Raw genomic sequence first — 21,151 nt, forward strand, 5'->3', positions numbered from 1 at the left:
CATTTGGCAGAGAATGGACACAAAGTGTCCCCACACAAACTTCAGTATTGTCAGACTGAAGCTCAGTATCTAAGTCATCGGATTGAGAAGGGAAAACGGAGGGTGTCACCAGATCGCATAGAGGTGATTCTGCAAATGGGAACTCCAAAAACACAAAAAGAAGTCTGCATGTTTTTGGGAATGGTTGACTATTGTCGACAGTGGATCCCAAATTTTTCCTTGCAAGCAAAACCATTATTGAGGTTAACTCGAAAGGACATCAGTGATCCGGTACCATGGGATGAAGACTGCTTGCGTGCCTTCCACAAGCTGAGAGAGAGCCTATGTCGTGCCCCAGCTCTGGGAATGCCAGACTATAACAAAGCGTTTTCGCTTTTCTTCTGTGAAATGGAGGGGTGTGCATTAACGGTCCTTGTACAGACACATAGGGGTGCCCGTAGACCAGTGGCTTACTTTTCAGCGACATTAGATACAGTAGCTTCTACGTTGCCGCGATAGTCTTAAATCCGTTGCTGCAACGGGTGTCAGCATTGAGAGATGTGAGAGCATAGTGATGGGTCATCCACTTACCGTTCATGTGCCACATTCAGTGGGGCTGTTAATGACAAGAACCAAGACGCAGCATTTAACAAATAACAGACTTACAAAGTATGAGCAAGTTATATTGGCTTCTGAAAATGTCACTTTGAAACACTGTACCACCTTAAATCCTGCCACATTGTTGCCACTTCCGCAAGAGGAAGGAGAAGATTGTGAGGAGCATGACTGCTTAGATGTTACTGAGTTATCTACCAAACCCAGACCTGACATTGTTGATGAACCACTGCCTGAATCTGATTTGGTCCTTTTTGTTGATGGTTCATGCTTAAGAGACAATGAAGGGTATTTGAGAGCAGCGTTTGCTGTGTGCACCCTCTTGGGAGTGGTGGAAGCTGCCTGTTTGAGAAGAGTATACTCTGCACAGGTGGCTGAGATAATTGCTCTGATACGTGCCTGTATCTTCTCGAATGGAGTCCGAGTAACTATCCCTACGGACAGCCAATATGGGTTTGGAGTGGTTCATGATTTTTGGAAGTTATGGTCGCAGAGGGGATTCTGGACATCCTCAGGATCACTGATCAGAAATGGAGAATATGTACGCCAATTGTTGGAAGCTTTGCAGAAACCTAAGGAGGTTGCAGTAGTAAAATGTGCAGCCCATGGGAGAGGAGAGGACTTTGTCTGCCTCCCCCTGTCGGCCTCCTCCCTCTGTCTCCCTCTCTCTTTCCATCACTCTGTCTCCCTCCCTCTGTCTCCCTCCCTCGGTCTCCCTCCCTCTGCCTCCCTCCCTCTGTCTGCCTCCGTCTGCCTCCCTCCGTTGCCCTCCCCCTCTGTCTCCATCTGTCTCCCTCTCTCTCTCTGTCCTTCTGTCTCCGTCCCTCTGTCTCCCTCCCTCTGTCGCCCTCCTCCCTCTGTCGCCCTTCTTCCTCTGTCGCCCTCCTCCCCCTGTCGCCCTCCTCCCTCTGTCGCCCTCCTCCCTCTGTTGCCCTCCTCCCTCCGTCCCTCCGACTCCGTCCCTCTGTCTCTCTCCCTCTGTCTCTCTCCCTCCGTCTCTCTCCCTCCGTCTCCCTCCCTCTCTGACTCCCTCTCTCTGTCTCATCCTTCAATCCCGCTGTCTCCCTCTGTCTCCCCCTCCCTCTCTCCCTCTGTCTCCCTCCCTCCCTCTGTCGCCCTCCTCCCTCTGTCGCCCTCCTCCCTCCGTCGCCCTCCTCCCTCCATCTCCCTCTCTCTCCGTCCCTCCATCTCCGTCCCTCCGTCTCTCTCCCTCCGTCTCCCTCCCTCCCTCTGTCTCCCTCCCTCCCTTTGTCTCCCTCCGTCTCCCTCCCTCCCTCTCCCTCCCTCCGTCTCCCTCCCTCTGTCTCCCTCCCTCCATCTCTCTCCCTCCGTCTCTCTCCCTCCCTCTCTCTCCCTCTGTCTCTCTCCCTCTGTCTCCCTCCCTTTGTCTCCCTCCCTCTCTGCCTCCCTCTCTTTGTCTCCCTCCGTCCCTTCCGCTGTCACCCTCTGTCTCCCTCCATCTCTCTCCCTCCGTCTCCCTCCCTCCGTCTCCCTCCCTCCCTCTGTCTCCCTCCGTCTTTCTCCCTCCGTCTCTCTTCCTCCGTCTCTCTCCCTCCCTCTCTGCCTCCCTCTCTTCCTCCCTCTCTCTGTCTCCCTCCTTCCCTCAGTCACCCTCTGTCGCCCACCCCCGTCACCCTCCCTCTGTCTCCCCCAGACTGCCTCTCTCTGTCTCCCTCTCTCTGTCACCCTCTGTCTCCCTCCCTCTCCCTCTGTCTCCCCCAGACCACCTCTCTCCCTCTTCTTCCCTCAGTCACCCTCTGTCATCTCACCCGTGTGTGTGTCAGCCCTCCACCTGGGCTGAGACAGCTTCCCAGCGCACACACACACAGCTGCACCCGAGTACTTCACAGGTCTTTAAAAGACCATTTACATATTAATAAAGCTTTGTTGTATTTCACCTCTTAGCCCTCTCCATCTCCACTTTAACAATCACTGGAATCCCCCGGCCCCCACAGAGCAGAGTCTCAGAGGCCGGGCTGCTGCAACCGGCAGTGTTTACTAACACTATTGATTTTTTTTTTTTTTAAACACAGGTATTATGTGTGCAAGGTCCGCGGGCCGCCAAGGAAGGCTTGCCGGGCCGCTGGCGGCCCGCTGGCTGTACTATGAGTACCCGTGTTCTATAGTAAGGCACATTTTGAGTACTACTTCTCTAATTATGATGTAGTACCCTCAGAAGTTCCAATTCTCAAGTAAATGAATAAATATGTTCACTATAAGGAGGTAGAGAGGATGTCTACGTATATTGTGCCTACTATTACTTTAGATACATCTCATGCCCATAGACACAATTTGACATACATGTTATCTGACGTCGAAAAGAAGTTTGTAAATCAGATAGAAGATCGGCATTGACAGACCTTATTTAGACCAGACCCGAATCATAAAGTTATTCCATGGACCCAGGAAGAATTAGATCATAAGTCAAAGGGAAGTTCTGGACCAATAGCTTTAGATTTCCAGCAAAAAGGGAAACTGTGCATTAGACACCCGTCGACATATTATGACAAGATATTTGTGGGTGAGAGTAGTTGTGAACACATTTTCTTGATTGAGGACCCAATAAGGAAGGCGATATTGAATAAATTAACCGTAGTGCCAAATGTTTATTTTGTGTGTGGAAAAAGTGCTTATGTAAAATTGCCTAAGAATTAGTACGGTACGTGTTATTTGGCTGTGGTATTTCCTAAGATTTTCCATGTAGATGATTTATGGCCCTTGGAAGGAAAAAGAACTCACAGAGGAAAACGTGGTGCAAGTGCGGGAGAAATCGTTGGGGATGTGTTTGGCGCTATGATACCTAGCTTGGGTGTGATTTTGAATGATGTGAAAATTTGAAAATTGTTAACGCAGGTGGATAAGCTCTCTGTGAATACAGCTCAAATTTTATTTCTTGTTGATGGAGAGATGCTTTCGATAAGAGCTATGGTACTTCAAAATCGTCTTGCATTAGATGTATTATTGCAAAAGCCGGAGGGGTCTGTAAATTATTGAAAGTTCAACAGTGCTGTACTTCTATTCCTGACAATAGTCGGGATATAAGGAAGTACACTAGTAACATTTCAGAGATACATCAAGATTTACGTGATTTCGCTGCTGATGGATTTTGGGAACAAATTGGTAAGGGATTTGGAAAGGTTGGGAGCTGGTTTGGAAGTCTGTGACAAGGAATAATGGGATACATCTTGAGACCTATTATAATAGCTGCCATTTGTATAATTGTACTATTGGGAGCCATCAAGGCTTACAAATGGAAAAGGGCACGACATAATGAAAATTCTTTGAAAAAACGAGAGCAGCAGATGGAACGATTGCAGGACAGTCATTATCTGCACCTTAAGAACTTAGAAGGATTTAGACAGGGACGGCAAGCTACAACTTCTGTTTAGGTTGGTCTTTTCTACAAGGAGAGAATTGTGAGAGGGTAAAGTATTGGTGTTATGACACTAGTCATAAGAGGAAGGGAACTGATAAAGCGCTTGTAGCACTCTAAATTGTATGAGTGCGCTATATTCATAGTTTAAATGCACTCCCATGTATTTTTATCATTTGCAGTGTTTCATGATCATTAAGATGCATTTATTCGAGTTATATTAGTTTCGGAATGTAGTGTGCACATTTAAGTAGGTTTAGAATGTATTAAAGAAATTTATAATTCCTGTATGTGTAATGTGCAGGATGAAATTATATTCGTGTAATGTAATTCGTATTGACAAAAATGTGGGGCCAAATTGTAGGTTGTTTTGAGTTTCGTTTCTCCTTGGTTGCTCAAGAATTATAGTTAAATGAATCCTTTTTGTGCTCGAAGACAGTATGTTCTCATCCTACTGCAGGTGCCGGAATTCAACCTCGTTATTCTTGGATTTAGGGAGATACTTGGAATGTCTTTGAAGAAGTCTGGAAGGCGAGAAGGGAGGACGCCTTTTATGTCTGGCTTATCTGGGAACCAAGGCCACTGGAAAAGAAGAAATTTAATTAAAGGCTTCTGTGGAAACTTACTGAAGGATGGTGCCAATGAATATGACGTATTGTGGGTTGAACATTGTCTTTTTGTATAATGCGCAGGGACAGATTCGAGTGACTTCTGCTTATTTTCGGAGAAGGAGCATTTTAGAGCGAGCTCCATAGCTTTAAGCTTTCAGACCCATTTGACAGGAGTACTTCTTAGGAAGTCAATAAGTGCTGACACCTTTGGGATAGGATAGTGGGGAATCAGGTAGGACTTTCATGTAGAGTAGAGTAGGGAAATATATTTTTGGTTTTCTCTCAAATGAAAAGAGAATTGGACTCAGCTTCTATACTTTGTTGTATTTTGATTTTGGAGTTCATCATATTATACCTCTTATGCCGAATTAATTATATACTTAGACTCGGCTCTGAGGTGTGTTTATATTCAATTATTCTTGGCCTTATAATAAATCCACAAAAGTTGAATTTGGAGTCTGTGGTCCTTCAAAGCATGTCTAATTGAAAGTATAATCTTGAATTGTTTTACTCCCCTCCACACTTTTAGCAGGCAATAAAAGACCATCTGCCTTGAACGTAATAGGGAAGGTAATGAGCAAAATTAGCATCACCAAAGGGCCTTGTATGCGTGGATGAGGAGTTTGTGGGTGAGGAGTTTGAAGGTTAGTCTTCTTTCGACTGGAAGCCAGTGGAGATCGCAGAAGGGTTGGGTGATGTGACTGCAGGAAGGGGGGATGTCGAGGATCAGTCTGGCTGCAGTGTTCTGGAAAGTCTGGAGTTTGTGAAGGAGTAGAGAGCATTGCCGTAGTCCAGTCTGCTGCTGATGAGTGTGTGTGTGACAGTTTTTCTGGTTTCGGTTGGGATCCATCTGAAAGTCTTTCAAAGAATGCGCAGGGTGGTAAAGCAGGCCGAGAAGAGTGCCTTGATCTGGTGGCTCATTGTGAGCGATGACTCTAGTATGATGCCAACGTTTCGTGCGTGTTCAGTCTAGGTGGGGAGATTTCCGAGGGTGGAGGGCCCCCAGGAGTCATTCCATGTGTAGGGGGTGGTGCCAAGGATGAGGCCTTCTGTCTTTTCTGAGTTGAGTTTCAGCCAGCTGTTCTTCATGCAGGTGGCGATGGCTTTCATCGCTTCTTGAAAGTTGTGTTTGGTGATGTTGGATTAGTTGGTGAGGGAGATGATCAGCTGCGTGTCATTAGCATAGGAGATGATGTTGAGTCCGTGGTTCCTGATGATGGTTGTGAGGGTGGCCATGTAGACGCTGAAGAGGGTGGGGCTGTGGGAGGATCCCTGGGGCACTCCACAGTTGGCGTCTGTCGGTTCAGACATGTAGAGGGAGCCCGACCTGCTGAGTTCTGCCGGTGAGGAAGGAAGGGATCTAGATTAGGGCCTTGCCACGAATGCCGGATAAATGTCCATTGCTTGTTCACTGCTGTTATGTTAAGGTCTTGCTCCGGTCTCTATTTAGCAATGACATATTTCTTTTTGTGAAGTCCAGTGCTTTAAATGGTCCGGTACTCACTGGTACGGAGTACCGGCACTTCTTATTTTTATGACCCTGAGTACCGGCACTTTTCTACGGCCGTGGATAGTACCGGTACTCATGGAGGGTAGGCGCATTGGCCTCTATTGGTGGCAGCCTGTCTCTTTGACAGCCAAATCACTTTTATAGCCCTGAGCTGAGCCCCCGCTGAACTATTCAGCGTGGGCTCATTTGCATGATATCCCAGTGCTAGCCGTCATGCTGTGTTGCAAGGAATCGAGACAGCCCAGTGACAGCACAATGAGGAAAGCCATGGGAGGTTAAAAGGGCTTTAATCCCACCTGATTCTTTTGTGTGAGTGTCTGCTAATATGTGTCTGTTTGCCTGCTTGTGTGTGTGTGTGCGTGTTTTTGTGAGAGAAATATTACAAAATATAGAAATGTTAAAATATCACTGTTTGACTTTCATTTTGTAGAACTAATTAACCTGATTTGTTTATAGAAAGACATTTCTCATGCGTGCTGCAACTAGTATACAAGCCAATTAACTTCACATGTCTTGCCTTTAGCCCCGCCCCTAGCCCCGCCCACTCGCCACATTTAAATGAGTACCTGCGCTATTTTTTCCCATTTAAAGCACTGGTGAAGTTTCATATGTACGCTACTGAGGTTGGTCTGCTCTGTTAAAAAACAGATCAATAAATAAATGCATGAATAAATAAACGGCAAGAACCTCTGGTTCTAGGAGATGGCAGTCCTCGAGTACAGCAGTGTTATTGATCCCTCCTTTTTGGTTGAAGTTCCCGAAGAAAAGCATGATGGATTGATTCATTGAAAAGAGTTGTCTTTTGAACATTTGCAGAAGGGGCTGTGAAAGTAAAACAAAGTTATCTTTGAAACAAAATCAAACAAGCAACCTGTAAAAAAATGTCGAAAAAAATAACAAAAATGAGAGAGCAATATTACATTTAAAAAAAACAATGCAAAGGCGTCCAGGCAATGCATACTGTGGTAATGTGTCTTTCTACCATTTTCTTTATTAGAATTTAGACCGTGTAGTATTATTCTGTCATGTAGAACTTTAATATGTAATGTGGAACACAATGATGTAGAAGCTTAGGTTTGAATGCCAGAGATACGGTTGGAGTTGCCTGGGTTTGACACTTAAGCTTTTGCACCAGTGGTTCGTTATATGGCACTTAAATAAATATATAGAATTTTTACTTTATTTGACTCTTGAACCTCATTACAATGGCGACGAGATCCTTTTAACCTTGTGCCGACCCACTGTGCTATATATATATATTTGTTTTTACATTCCTATTTTGCCTACGAAGAGGAAATCTACCTGCAATTTCAAGCCCACTGCTGGATGAGTTCTACACGACCGTCATCGTGATTCTTTGCTCTGCTACAGCCTCATTTTCGTGGGTTGAGGATTCAAGGTACTGTTGTTTGATTTGGCCGCTGAATGAATCGTTGTGCGCTCGTGAGTCCGCTCGACCTCAACATTTGGATGCCGTGAATCGTTGCATGCTCGTGAGCCTGCTCGAGCTTGGCGTTGCATGCGACGAGCTGCGTGACGTCTCTGCCTGCCTGACTACTGTTGCCACGGTACAAAGTTGATCGAACGAAGCTTGGGGAATGCGATGACAGCTATGCGCTGTGTCAAGCATCTCTTTCTGTGATGTCAACGTACGTGAGTGGTGGCCATATTAGGAGGACGTTTTTGTATGCATTCACGCAACGTAGTGGCCATATTGGATTTTCCGAACGGTCTCGATGCATTTCTACGCATAAGTTACGGATATCAGAGCGGATCTACATGTGTTTGCCTTCACTTTGATGCAATGTTATATACATCGCTTCATTTATAAAGAAGAAACTTTCTTGCGGATTAAGTGATTCGCACACTTTTACAAGAGTGACATTTTACTTGCATCAATTAATATAATATAGTACTACTTTCAATTCAACAGTGATATGCACACTATTTAAGTATTAAGTGCATATTTCAAGTGATGTATTATTATTAAGTGAAATTTTGAGTTTCTCATTTTTTTTATTCTACAGTGACATACTTACTTGATTCTTATACATTCTTTATCTATATTCAATTTCCATTTTTTTTTTGGGTTGTTACTTACTTTATTCAATATGGAAGCTTCTCAAATATGTAACCAGCCTTCTATATTTTTAGAAATTCCAGGCAAACCAAAATTGCGATGGAAGAAATGGTTTGAAACATTTGAGAACTATATTGTTGCCATTGATGGCACCAAATTTTCACCGGAAAGAATGAAAGCCATCTTGTTTAGTTTTCTTGGCACAGCAGCTATAGAAATTGTCAAAAATCTTGTACCTATAGCGCCACCTAGTAGTGGAGGAGATGGTTGGAATGTTTATAAAGAAGCAGTAGCAAGATTAGAGAGACAATTTGAGGATGAACCTAATGTTTTAATTGAAAGGCATGCTTTTCACATAAGAAATAAACTCACTGATGAATCCGTTGAAGAATATGTTGCGGCTTTGAGAGTTTTAGCTGCAAACTGTGAGTTTGGAGCTAATGTTGATTTGTCCATTAGAGATCAATTTGTCTTCAACTGCGAATCTAAAAAGGTACAAGAAAGACTGCTTGCATGTGGAAATCCTACGTTGAGTGAAGTTTTGGATTTGGCGAAAGGAATTGAAAGGTCCATTCAATTTTCAAAAATTTTAACAGCTGAAGAAACTAAAAATTCTTCTTCTTCCTCTCCTGTGTGTGCTATTCAATCAGTTGGTAAAAGTAATGTCAAAACAACCAGGGATGTTAAACCTAGCTGTTATAGCTGTGGTTCTAAGTTACATTTGGCAAATTCTCCTGAGTGTCCTGCTTTAAAAAAAAATTGTTAAATGTAACAAAATTGGTCACTTTTCAACAGTGTGCAAAGCACCAAAGAAAATTTCAACTACAAATGTGAATAATATTTCTAATGTTGAGCATGATTTGCAGAATTTACTGCTTACTGTTTATGAAGATTTATTTGATAATTCTGTGAATAATCTTGCTGTTCCTTTTAAAGCACCTTTAGGTATTGTGCAAGTTGGCAGTGTGGCTTTTGAAGCCATGACTGATTCAGGCTCATCTATTACCATTCTGTCTGATACATTTTTTAATGATAATTGGGTGGATGTCAAGCTCAGGGAAACTGATGTTAACCCTAAAGCATTCTGTAATTTTGCTATCACCATGCTAGGTTTCTTTGAAGATACCTTAGAATTTGAGGGACGCAAGGTGTTTACCAAATTTTATGTTGCTATTGATGGGAAAAACTTGGTTGGTTGGTATGATTTAGGCAAGTTGGGTGTTATCTTGTGTCCAGGCTCTGATCGTCCCATCCAATCAAGGGAACTGACCATCAATAGTGTTTCTTGTGATAAAACTTCTCTGCATGTTATTCTAAATGAGCATAAAAATGTTTTTTTAGATGAAGTAGGTCAAGTCAAGTTCAAGTTCAAAAGCTTTATTCGGTATGTAAAATACAACCATATAAGCAGAACAACATTTAAAAATACATATAAGACAAAATATTTTATACACAAGGACAAAACAGAAGACCATATTTACACATTATTAAAGTGCATAGTTCTTTCCTTAAACTTAATTGTCTTCCATCAAAGAATCCACATTGTGGTTGAAATAAAATATAAATTCCATGAAAGTTATCCAGTAAGTGCAAATATACAAAAGTGCTAAATATGGTAACAGTCCCACGATACATAATTCATCAAAAAATTTTGCTTCCAGTTACAATTTCATATCAAAATCAGGACAATGTCTCTATATACAAGGTACATGACTAGATAAAATTAATTGGTGCAGACTATAGACTTCCTGATATTCATGCATTTCAGCACATAGGATGCCACAAAAAAACAGGTATCAGGACTCTCTAGAGTTATTAGGAACTTCATTGCTGATTTGGTGGAACGTATATTATTTTTTAAAAGGATAGGTTTTAAGTAAAATTTCCTAAAATGGCAATAAAATTTACAAAACAATAAAAAGTGACAGCAGCTTTGTTTTGACATGTTATCACAGGGACACAGCATATTAGATTTGATCTTAATATCTGGGAAGGAGACTAGATGGTGTACAATTCCAAGCCTTAAACGGGTTAAGACAAATCTGTGTGAGTTATAAGTCACGGTGGCAAGGTATGTCTGAAAACCTGACCTTAAATTCAAGTCAAAGTAAGAAGCAACTGTAGTTAGATTTTTAGACTGATTTTCTCTAGCCAATTTCTTGAATGCTAGGAACTTGGACTTGATGTCTTTCTTTGGTATCAGTGCAGCAGCTTCGGGATTCAGACGGATGTTACATTCAAACAAAAGATTAAACCAGTGATAAATATAACTCAACCAGGGAATACGAGATAGATTATCAAGTTTCAAGCAATCCTTAATGATTGCTTGTGTGAATAGTCTCAGGTTTGGACCAGATAGAGCGCCAAAGAAGTAATGGGTGTAATGCGGCTAAATCCGCAATGAAGTCAATACCAGCCTCCATATGAGTTAAGATGTTGGGGGCCGAGGACGGGGCGCATAACAATTTCTTCAAAAACTTATTTTCATCAATCTGTAAGCCATTAACAGAATGATGCCCCCAGACTCCTGCCCCATACAAAGCAGATGAAATACACCTAGCTTTGTAAATTGCTAGCATGTCTTTCACACTCCTTTGTCCCAGCTTAGCTGCAAATCTGAAAATACTATTTGTGTTTCTATTCATCTTTAGCCTTACGTTCTCGTCTTCATTTGTCCATTTCCCGTTGCCTGCGAATGTTATCCCTAGATAACAAAAACTATTAACCGGTTGAATCTTTACTTTATCAATAAAGAAGGAGGAATTGGATTTCACCCTCTTTCCACAGGTCATGACAAAAGTCTTACTTTTATTGATGATCAATTTCCTTTCTTTGGTAAATAGCACAAATCTGTCTATGAGGCGTTGCAAACCATTCTGTGTGCGTGAGATGAGAACTGCGTCATCTGCGTATAATAAAATAGGGGTAACGCTACCGTTAATCAAGGGGGCGTCTGAGGTTAATTTACTTAAAATCGAATCAATTTCATTTATAAATAAAGAGAATAAAAACGGAGCCAAAACGCACCCTTGACGAATCCCTCTTGCAACTTTAAAAAAAGGTGTACATTCTCCCATAGGACCAAAGCGTACTTTGCATGAAAGGCCAGAATATAACCGAGCCAGAAAGAAAACACACTCTTTGGGGGCTCCGAGATCTAACAATGTGTCCCAAAGGATGTTGTGGTCTACAAGATCAAAGGCGCTACTTAGGTCTGCGAAACAAAGGAAGAGATTCCCTTCCTTTGCAACAGTATATTTGTGTATTAAAAGATCTAAATTAATACACTGTTCCTGCGTCCCCAGACCTTTCCTAAATCCGTATTGCGCCTTTGAAATTATCGTGTTATCTTCGGCCCATGTCTCAAGTCTCTTTAAGATTATTCTACTCAGTATTTTTATCGAAGCGTCTAATAGAGAAATGGGACGATAATTACTTGCCTCGGACCTTGATCCCTTCTTGAAAAGGGGAATAATTATTGACTGGCCCCAAGAAGTTGGCATCTGGCCCACCGTTATTGCATTAAAAAACCTGGTCAGGATTGGTGCCCACAGATCTAATTCGGATTTATACAAATCCAGCGGGACTCCATCCGGGCCAGGTGCCTTTCCGCCCTTGCTATTGCGTAGTCCTTCATAAACCTCATCAAGACCAATATCTAGAGGCAATCTAGGCCAAGTATACTCATTGTCCATATGGGAATCTAAAATTAGCCTATCCGGATTAAAAATATTTAAAAAGTGGTACATCCATGATTGACAATCAACATGAGAGGTAATTTCAGGCACTGAGTCATCTTTTAAGAAGGGACTGTTTATGGTCTGCCAGTATAACTTGCTATCATTTGTTTCGGCCGCACAGCTAAGTTTATACCAAGCCTCCTTTTGGAGAGCTTTTTTCCTTTTAGTAAGCGATGTTTTATAGGCAAAACGACAAGATTTAATAACTGTACAATCACGTGGTTTAATGCTCATCGCCAGCTTTAGGGCATGAAGAGCGTGTGTACAACTTTTATCGAACCAACCAGTGTTAATTACTCTTTTCCCCTTATGCGGCTTTGTGAGTAAATTATCGATTGTTGCACTAATAGTACGTAGGTGGTTCAATATAACTTGCGAATGTACCACATCGCTAAGGCAATAGGTTATCTCCAAGGTACACTTTCTTAAAACCTCCTCCAACAACTCATGTGGAACGATCTTGGACCATTTAATCCTGAACCCATTGGGTCTTACAGCCTCGATAAAGTTGATCCTATTGTTCGCATCCAGATCTTTGGGACCCCAACAGTGCAGTGATACAGAGATGCTGTTATGATCACTTACAAATTGCTCATTAACACACAAGTTGGAGTATGCACAATCGTTGGACAATAAAATGTGGTCAATATATGAGTTAGCTCCTCTTCCGGTAAATGTTGGACAGTTAACATTGTTATTATTCTTCGTGCAACTTAACATATCCAAATCAAATTTTGCTAACATCATATTAAGGATAGTACCATACGTACAATGTGGGAAGTGTAGGCCATCATTTCCCTCCATGTTACCACTTTCCCTTGTGAATCCACATGAATTGCTCGAGGCATGAGGACAGGGACTTATATTAAAGTCACCCAACCAAAGGACTATAGATTGGTGGCCAGTAACTGCCTGAGTCCTCTCAATTTCTTTTTCAAGCTCAATCAGGATATTACCTCTATCGACAGTAAAAACATTATTATAAAAATTTATCAACAACAAATCTTTCCCTTTGTCAAACTCTAGACATAACACCTGGGAATGGGCATCCACTGAAACACAACTTTTAACTTTACAGGTTTTTAATTTAGTGGATATTAAAAGCAAGAGACCACCTTTGGCTCTTCCTGCAATTGAACTCACTGCATTCAAACTATATGCTAAATATCCCTCAATAAAGATAGGTTCCTCACACCACGTCTCCTGAAGACAGATTATATCGTACCCAGTATTAATAAAATCCTTCCACCAGGGAGAGTCTAACTTCCTCTTCAGACCGGCAATATTCCACGTAACAACGCGGTAACCTGTATCAAGATCACACTTAGCCCTTGTGTGATCATTTGCTGGGTCTACCAGGGGAAGGTCAAAATTTAAGGAAAGATCTGTAATGGTACGACAATTCTGTATCTTGTTAATTCCTATGTTCTCCAGAACAACTTCTGCCTTATTAGGTTCAGGCAAAGGTGAGGGGGGAATAGTCACTACAGTATCAGAGCCAATACCACTAACTGATTTCTCCTTCGTGTTTATAGAAATATTGGACAGTCAGTCGTTTTCCTCCAATGAGGACAGGGCAGAATACCTGTTAAAAAGGGGAATGGTGTAATCCCTTTGCCTACCGAATTCCTCATTAAACTGTATATTCCCTCTATTATGATGCTGCGGAGCTCTTGGTGGCAAAAAGGGGAAATAACTATCCCCACCCCTGATTAAACCGGGTTCATACTGCCCAATCTGTTCGGACCTTAACGATTGTGGGCCAACTAAATAGCTGTAAAAATATCCTAAAGGTCTAGCAGAAACCAAGTTAACTTGGTTGGGTAGGGAGGCAGCTCTTAAGAGGACAGTTGCCACGTGTTGTGGGTATTTAAAGTTAACAAGGATACAATCCCCTGTAGTAGTTTTCCTGCCTTCTCCTATCCAGCTGACTCGGCGGGTAGATAAGATGTCTTGTGAAAAAGCCAGCGGAAATCCACAATTTTTGTTAAGCCAGGCAAGTGATTTATTTTTTAAAGAATCATGAGATTCCTGGCTGGAGTTAGGCATACTAGAGTCTGCCTCCGGGACATTAATCAATACAACTGTATAAGGGGCACACTGTGGTGGAAGGTTAACAATATGATTTCTCTTATGTTTAATATGATCAACATCTCCCCTGATTACATGCTTTGAATTATTACTTGAGCATGTATGTGCGGAAGTTACTTCTCCTGCTGAGGTGGCTATTGTGGGTGGAGCCAAAACTGGTATTACAGTGGATGATGCATCTATGGATCGACTCAACTGAATACTGTCCCCCAGTCCCTGTGGAGCTCCCGTATTGTGTGAGCCAAGCAAATGCAAAGTAGGTTCCATAGCACCCTCTGTGGGCTTAGAGTGGGTGTGGGCTGAACCGGCAGAAACGGGGGTAAACGCAGGGGGAGAGTGTCGTTTTTCGTAAGAGGTCAGGAGGCCCTTTAAATTGTCTACTTCTGCCGAGATTATATCTAATTTTGCCATCAAAGGACTAATTATAGACTCTAATTTGGTCTCAAAAATTGAGACCAAATGTCCTATGGTGGCTGCATGCAGAGAGACCCCCTCTGTATTAACGTTAGTCCCTGATATTTCTTTGGGCAACTCCGGTAAAGCCCCCCTTCCTTGTTGACAGGAGCCCTGTTTTTTTGGCTTGTGGGTCGCCACTCTCTTTGCTGGTGCTTTCCTACATGCCCGTGTTTTCCTCTGCATCGGGGAGGGGGTTAAAATGGTTTTACAACCAGATGCTGCAATCGATGTGATAGAGGAGTTCAATTGGGAGGTGAGTTCATCAATGCTTCCAACTGTATCTGAAACAGAAAGTGCAACAGCAATCCCATCAGCATTGTCTGTAGTAACCGTACTACTTTCGATGGGTATTTCAGTATTGGGAGCTAAGGTATCCGTTAGGGAAGTTTCTAAAGTAGATCTGCCCAGTGAAAGTCTCCGATCATTATTAATCTTATTTACAACTTTTACCAGATAGTTGTCCATTGTCCTCTTATCCCCAGCACCAGGATGGTTGGATAATTTGCTTTTCGACATGAGTATGGACATATACAGTAACTTTAAGACAAGATTATTAAGACTGTTCACTTACAAGTAAACGATGGTCTTAGATCCGTGGCCCTGCCCTGCCTACTCCTGCCTCTGACGGCCTCAGACGGCCCGCCCTTTGCCCGGGCTTAGCCCGGCGCCGCCCGCGCGCGTCCCGCGACGCGGAGGGAGGACCAGATATTTAAGCGCCTCCGGGCGCGTTCCTCGGCGTCACGCGCCGCTGGGGCACCTGGGAGCGGTAGTTCCCCGCTCCGTGGCAGCGCGATGGGTTGGCGGCAAAAGGAGCCCCGGGAAACAGCAGTGGTGCTTGCAGGAACGTTGGAGGAGACACGGGCAGCGCCTCGCGGTTTCCTCTTTGCTTTTTCTTCGACCCCGCTCCACCGAGGGAGGACCAGATATTTAAGCGCCTCCGGGCGCGTTCCTCGGCGTCACGCGCCGCTGGGGCACCTGGGAGCGGTAGTTCCCCGCTCCGTGGCAGCGCGATGGGTTGGCGGCAAAAGGAGCCCCGGGAAACAGCAGTGGTGCTTGCAGGAACGTTGGAGGAGACACGGGCAGCGCCTCGCGGTTTCCTCTTTGCTTTTTCTTCGACCCCGCTCCACCGAGGGAGGACCAGATATTTAAGCGCCTCCGGGCGCGTTCCTCGGCGTCACGCGCCGCTGGGGCACCTGGGAGCGGTAGTTCCCCGCTCCGTGGCAGCGCGATGGGTTGGCGGCAAAAGGAGCCCCGGGAAACAGCAGTGGTGCTTGCAGGAACGTTGGAGGAGACACGGGCAGCGCCTCGCGGTTTCCTCTTTGCTTTTTCTTCGACCCCGCTCCACCGAGGGAGGACCAGATATTTAAGCGCCTCCGGGCGCGTTCCTCGGCGTCACGCGCCGCTGGGGCACCTGGGAGCGGTAGTTCCCCGCTCCGTGGCAGCGCGATGGGTTGGCGGCAAAAGGAGCCCCGGGAAACAGCAGTGGTGCTTGCAGGAACGTTGGAGGAGACACGGGCAGCGCCTCGCGGTTTCCTCTTTGCTTTTTCTTCGACCCCGCTCCACCGAGGGAGGACCAGATATTTAAGCGCCTCCGGGCGCGTTCCTCGGCGTCACGCGCCGCTGGGGCACCTGGGAGCGGTAGTTCCCCGCTCCGTGGCAGCGCGATGGGTTGGCGGCAAAAGGAGCCCCGGGAAACAGCAGTGGTGCTTGCAGGAACGTTGGAGGAGACACGGGCAGCGCCTCGCGGTTTCCTCTTTGCTTTTTCTTCGACCCCGCTCCACCGAGGGAGGACCAGATATTTAAGCGCCTCCGGGCGCGTTCCTCGGCGTCACGCGCCGCTGGGGCACCTGGGAGCGGTAGTTCCCCGCTCCGTGGCAGCGCGATGGGTTGGCGGCAAAAGGAGCCCCGGGAAACAGCAGTGGTGCTTGCAGGAACGTTGGAGGAGACACGGGCAGCGCCTCGCGGTTTCCTCTTTGCTTTTTCTTCGACCCCGCTCCACCGAGGGAGGACCAGATATTTAAGCGCCTCCGGGCGCGTTCCTCGGCGTCACGCGCCGCTGGGGCACCTGGGAGCGGTAGTTCCCCGCTCCGTGGCAGCGCGATGGGTTGGCGGCAAAAGGAGCCCCGGGAAACAGCAGTGGTGCTTGCAGGAACGTTGGAGGAGACACGGGCAGCGCCTCGCGGTTTCCTCTTTGCTTTTTCTTCGGTCAAGTCAAAGGTTACACGCACAAGATCAAACTTAAACTTAAAAAGGGAGCTGTGCCCATACAACATAAAGTACGCTTGGTTCCTCTAGGCATTAGGCAAAAATTAAAATCTCACTTAGATTCTTTGTGTGCTGAGGGCATCATTGAATCCACTGATAGCTCAGAATGGGTTTTCGCTATAGTTATTGCCCTCAAGAAAAATCAAGATTTAAGATTGTGTGTGGACCTTAGGTCCTTGAACAAAAACATTGTGATAGACACTCATCCCTTGCCCAGAATTCAGGAAATGCTAGGCGCTGTGAATGGTGCAAAGTATTTTTCTATAATAGATCTGAAATCTGCTTATCACCAAGTTGTACTTGATGAGTCATCTAAAGATCTAACGGCATTCATTACTCCATTTGGCCTCTACAGATTTTTGAGAATGCCATTTAGGCTATCCTCACCGGCTAGTGTTTTCCAGAAACTAATTGAGACCTTGTTTCAGAGTCTGAATGGTGTGCAGTCATTTCAAGATGACATTTTAATTTTTGCAAAGACTTGTGATCAACATAATGTCATTCTTGATAAAGTTTTAAAGATTTTAGAAAGCAAAGGGATGACTGTAAGTAAGGACAAATGTAAATTTCTTGTTGATGAAATTAATTATTTAGGTCATAGGATCACTCCTGATGGCATATTTCCTAAGGAGGATTTAATCAATACATTGGAGAAAGCCAGCAAACCTCAAGACAAGGATTCTTTACATTCCTTTTTAGGGTTAGGTGAATATTATGCCAGATTTGTTAAGGGATATGTTTTGGTTGTTGAGCCGCTCAGACAACTTCTTAAAAAAGGAGCTACATTTTCTTGGAATGATGTGCATGATGAAGCTTTTGACAGCGTTAAAAAACTTATTGCCAAAGCTCCTGACCTCAATACTTTTGATCCTCAAGGAAAATCGTTTGTCACTGTTGATGCTAGCGCTATTGGACTGGGTGCTGTGTTTACACAGATGGTGGATGGCAAGGAAAGAGTTATTTCTTTTATTTCCAGAGGAATTCGAGGTGCAGAGAAACATTATAGTACCATACAAAAAGAGGTATTGGCTTGTGTTTGGGCAGTAGAAAAGCTTAAAAAAAAATTGTGGGGACGACCGTTTGTTCTTATTACTGACCACAAGCCCCTTGTGTTTATGATGGATGGTGTCAGAAGTGGTAAAGCTTCGTCCAGGTTGGTAAGGCTTATTGCTAGATTACAGGAGTTTAATTTTGAGATTCAACACATTCCTGGTGGTAAAAACTTTACTGCAGATTGTCTGTCTAGATTTCCGCCTATAGATGAGTCTGGATATGAGACCATTGACCAGCATGAGTGTGTTGTAGCTATGGTAGATGCTAGTGATTCGTGTAATTCTGCTGTATCTGAAAAGGAATGGAATGATTTTGTAGCTGTTGATGCTGTTTTATCTAAAGTCAAGCATTTTGTTACCAATGGTTGGCCATCTTGCAAGAATTTAGAGATTCCTCTAAGAAGTTTTGCACAGGTTGCTGATGAACTTAGGATTGAAAATGACATCTTATTGAGGCAGGATTTGTTTGTGCCACCCGCTGGTGTTAGGAATAAGCTCATCCAGTTAGCTCATTCTGGACATCCTGGAGTTTCTGGAACAAAAAAATGTATCAAAACCCACTACTGGTGGCCAGGATTGGACGCTTCGGTTGAGCAGTTTGTGGACAACTGTTCCATTTGTGTTAAATCTGATAAACATTGGAAAGTTTCTACTCAATCTTTATCTATTCAAGACGCCCCTATGGGTCCCTGGGAGAACATTTCTATTGATTGTTCTGGTCCGTATGAATATCTAGGCAGGGAGAAGAAATTTTTAATTGTACTCATTGACAATTTTTCAAAGTGGTTGTACTACACTTTTGTGGAACATCCTGTCACTGATGAAGTGATATCATGTTTGGAAAACATTTTTAGAATTGAAGGTGCACCTGTTTCTATTATGTCAGACAACGGGGTGCAATTCGTCTCTAGTAAAATGCAGATTTTTTTGCGAAAATTTGGGGTGCGTTCTGAGAGGGCACCTTTGTATAGTCCCCGCTCAAATGGTCAAGTGGAAAGGGCTAACAGATTTATAAAAGAAGGGGTCCAAGCTGCATTGGAAAGCAATCTGGATGTTTTTGATTTTCTAAAAGAAAAAGTGTGGAGTTATCATATAACTCCTAATACCTCTACGGGAGTGTCTCCATATTTCTTGATGAGAGGCAGACAGGTCAAATCTTTGTTAATGCCTTTTTTCAAAAAGGACATGGAGAGAGATACTCTTGAGTCTTTAATTATCAAAGCTAGAAGCAGTATAACTGATTCACGCATTTGGGGCAAATCTTACCATGACATATCTCAAAATACCAGAAGTAAAAATGTTGAAATTGGTGACTGGGTACGGATTATTAAACCTGCATTAACACGTAAAGGTTCTTCTAAATTCACTGTTCCCTTCAAAGTAGAAAGAGTCACTGAGTCTTCAGTTTTGCAGAAGAGTAAGGGTTGGTGGATTAAGAGCTCTATTGTTGTTCTCAAACCGGGGCAAGAGCGTTTTTTTGAAAAGATGGAAGATGGTGGTGATGTCTGGTTTGATGAACATGGTTCTGAGGGTTCTTCTTCCCAAGTTTGTTCTGGGAATGAAGATATTTCTATTCCTGAGGCATCTATTGGCGAAGATTTTACTCACTCTTCTGTTCAGGAGAATTATGTGTTACAAAAGAAGAGTACCAAGGTACCCAAGAAGTTTGATGATTATATTATGGAATAATTTTGTTCATTTTTGTTATGAAAAGATACATGTGGTAATGTGTCTTTCTACCATTTTCATTATTAGAATTTAGAGCGTGTAGTATTATTCTGTCATGTAGAACTTTAATATGTGATGTGGAACACACTGATGTAGAAGCTTAGGTTTGAATGCCAGAGATGCGGTTGGAGTTGCCTGGGTTTGACGCTTATGCTTTTGCACCCGTGGGTCGTTATATGGCACTTAAATAAATATATAGAAATTTTACTTTATTTGACTCTTGAACCTCATTACACATATGCACATGTGGGGTACATCATGAAGAGGTGCGCTGGTCCGATGCAGAGTGGAGTGGCTGCTTTTATCTGCTTACACTCTATATAAAAGCATATATTTAACTCGGAATTTCTCCAAGTTAGATGATTTCACGATAGTACAGCTCGGAAACAGACAGAGGCAAGCCCTGCTCACTGTTTTCTAGCTGTGGTTTCCGAAGTCCATGCATTAGTTCGGATAAATATATTGTGCTTTTGACAGTCACACACAAAAAACCACCAGCACACAGCACTGCTCTGAGACTGAGTAGATGCTCGTGGTAAAGCCCATGGTACAAGCGCATACCTCATAGAAGCAGATATAGAAGACATAAAGCGTCCACTTTGTATTAAAGCAGCAGTGCTTGAAAAAAACGTATAGACTCTTTAAATATCCTCAATTCTATGTTTTTCTTAAATTATGCGTGGAACCCTTCTACCTTACATTTTCAGGAAGCCATATAAATACTATGAAAAATTGTCCGGCAGTTTTTTGAGGATGGTCACTAATAAAAGCGGCAATGTGTGCCATAGCGCTAAACTTGGAGATAATTCTGAGTATTAACCACATCAGAACATTAATCAGGATTTAGTTCCAGAAGAAGGGGGTTACATTTATGCAAATATATTCTCTTTCCTGCTGTGCAACAGTATCACCCTGCTTTGAAATCTCAATATGTGTTTTAAATTAAATTTCAATACAACACGATCACAAAAAACCTAACAGAAGCGTGCATACCTGTAAAAAACACACAGCCTGTAAGGCCCGTCGCCCTTTTTCCGTCAGTGGTCCTGCTCAGCGCGTGGCTGGTCTGGTGATGTCACAAACCTGCTGGAATGTCACGGGACAGGCGGGCCTCTGAGGCCTGACGCCTGACGCGTTTTCATTCACCTGTGAATGCTCTGTCTATTTTCTCCCCTCCCTGGGGAAGAAGATGTCTCCCTTTTTCAATGTCGAGCGAAAAGGACAGCGGGCCCGTTATCACCTTCTGTAAAAGACGGAGTGGTCAAGGAGACGTCCTAACTAGGTCAGTGTGGAAGGGTTTGATGTTTACGCTGTGCATTTATATCATCACCTTGCTGCCCCAAATGTGTAATTAACCCACTACGTCGACACAAATACTGCCTCGTCTCCTTTCCTGGTGAAGACAGCGAGTCCCTTCTCTCTGTCCTCTAGCGCCACCCTTTGGTATCTGCGTTTTAACTCTTCCTTCTCCTTTTAATGTTACTTTTAGAAGGACCCTAACTATACACATCGACCCACCTTCGTTTACATCCTTTATTTTCTCCATTTAAATATACACTGGCTACCTCTCACCACCTTCTTCCCACATTGTTTCGGCTCACTATTCCATTATAGTCTGATTTCCAAATGTAGTTTACTATTATGTTTATAA

At 43.6% G+C, this 21,151-nt stretch overlaps 1 protein-coding gene across 2 annotated transcripts in view; it reads left to right on the forward strand.

Annotated features, from left to right (window-relative positions):
• Positions 1-20,627: 20,627 nt before the first annotated feature.
• Positions 20,628-21,151, forward strand: part of LOC146784178 (uncharacterized protein C5orf52-like) — a 93,960-nt gene continuing 93,436 nt past the window's right edge. For both annotated transcript variants that reach the window (XM_085634417.1, XM_085634418.1), the window contains exon 1: positions 20,628-20,782. In XM_085634417.1, coding sequence (XP_085490543.1) covers positions 20,706-20,782 — 77 coding nt within the window. In that variant the 5' untranslated portion in view covers positions 20,628-20,705. The remainder of the gene's footprint in view (positions 20,783-21,151) is intronic.

The sequence above is a fragment of the Triturus cristatus genome, chromosome 11 (genome assembly GCF_964204655.1).
Source record: "Triturus cristatus chromosome 11, aTriCri1.1, whole genome shotgun sequence".
In the NCBI taxonomy this organism is placed as follows: domain Eukaryota; kingdom Metazoa; phylum Chordata; class Amphibia; order Caudata; family Salamandridae; genus Triturus; species Triturus cristatus.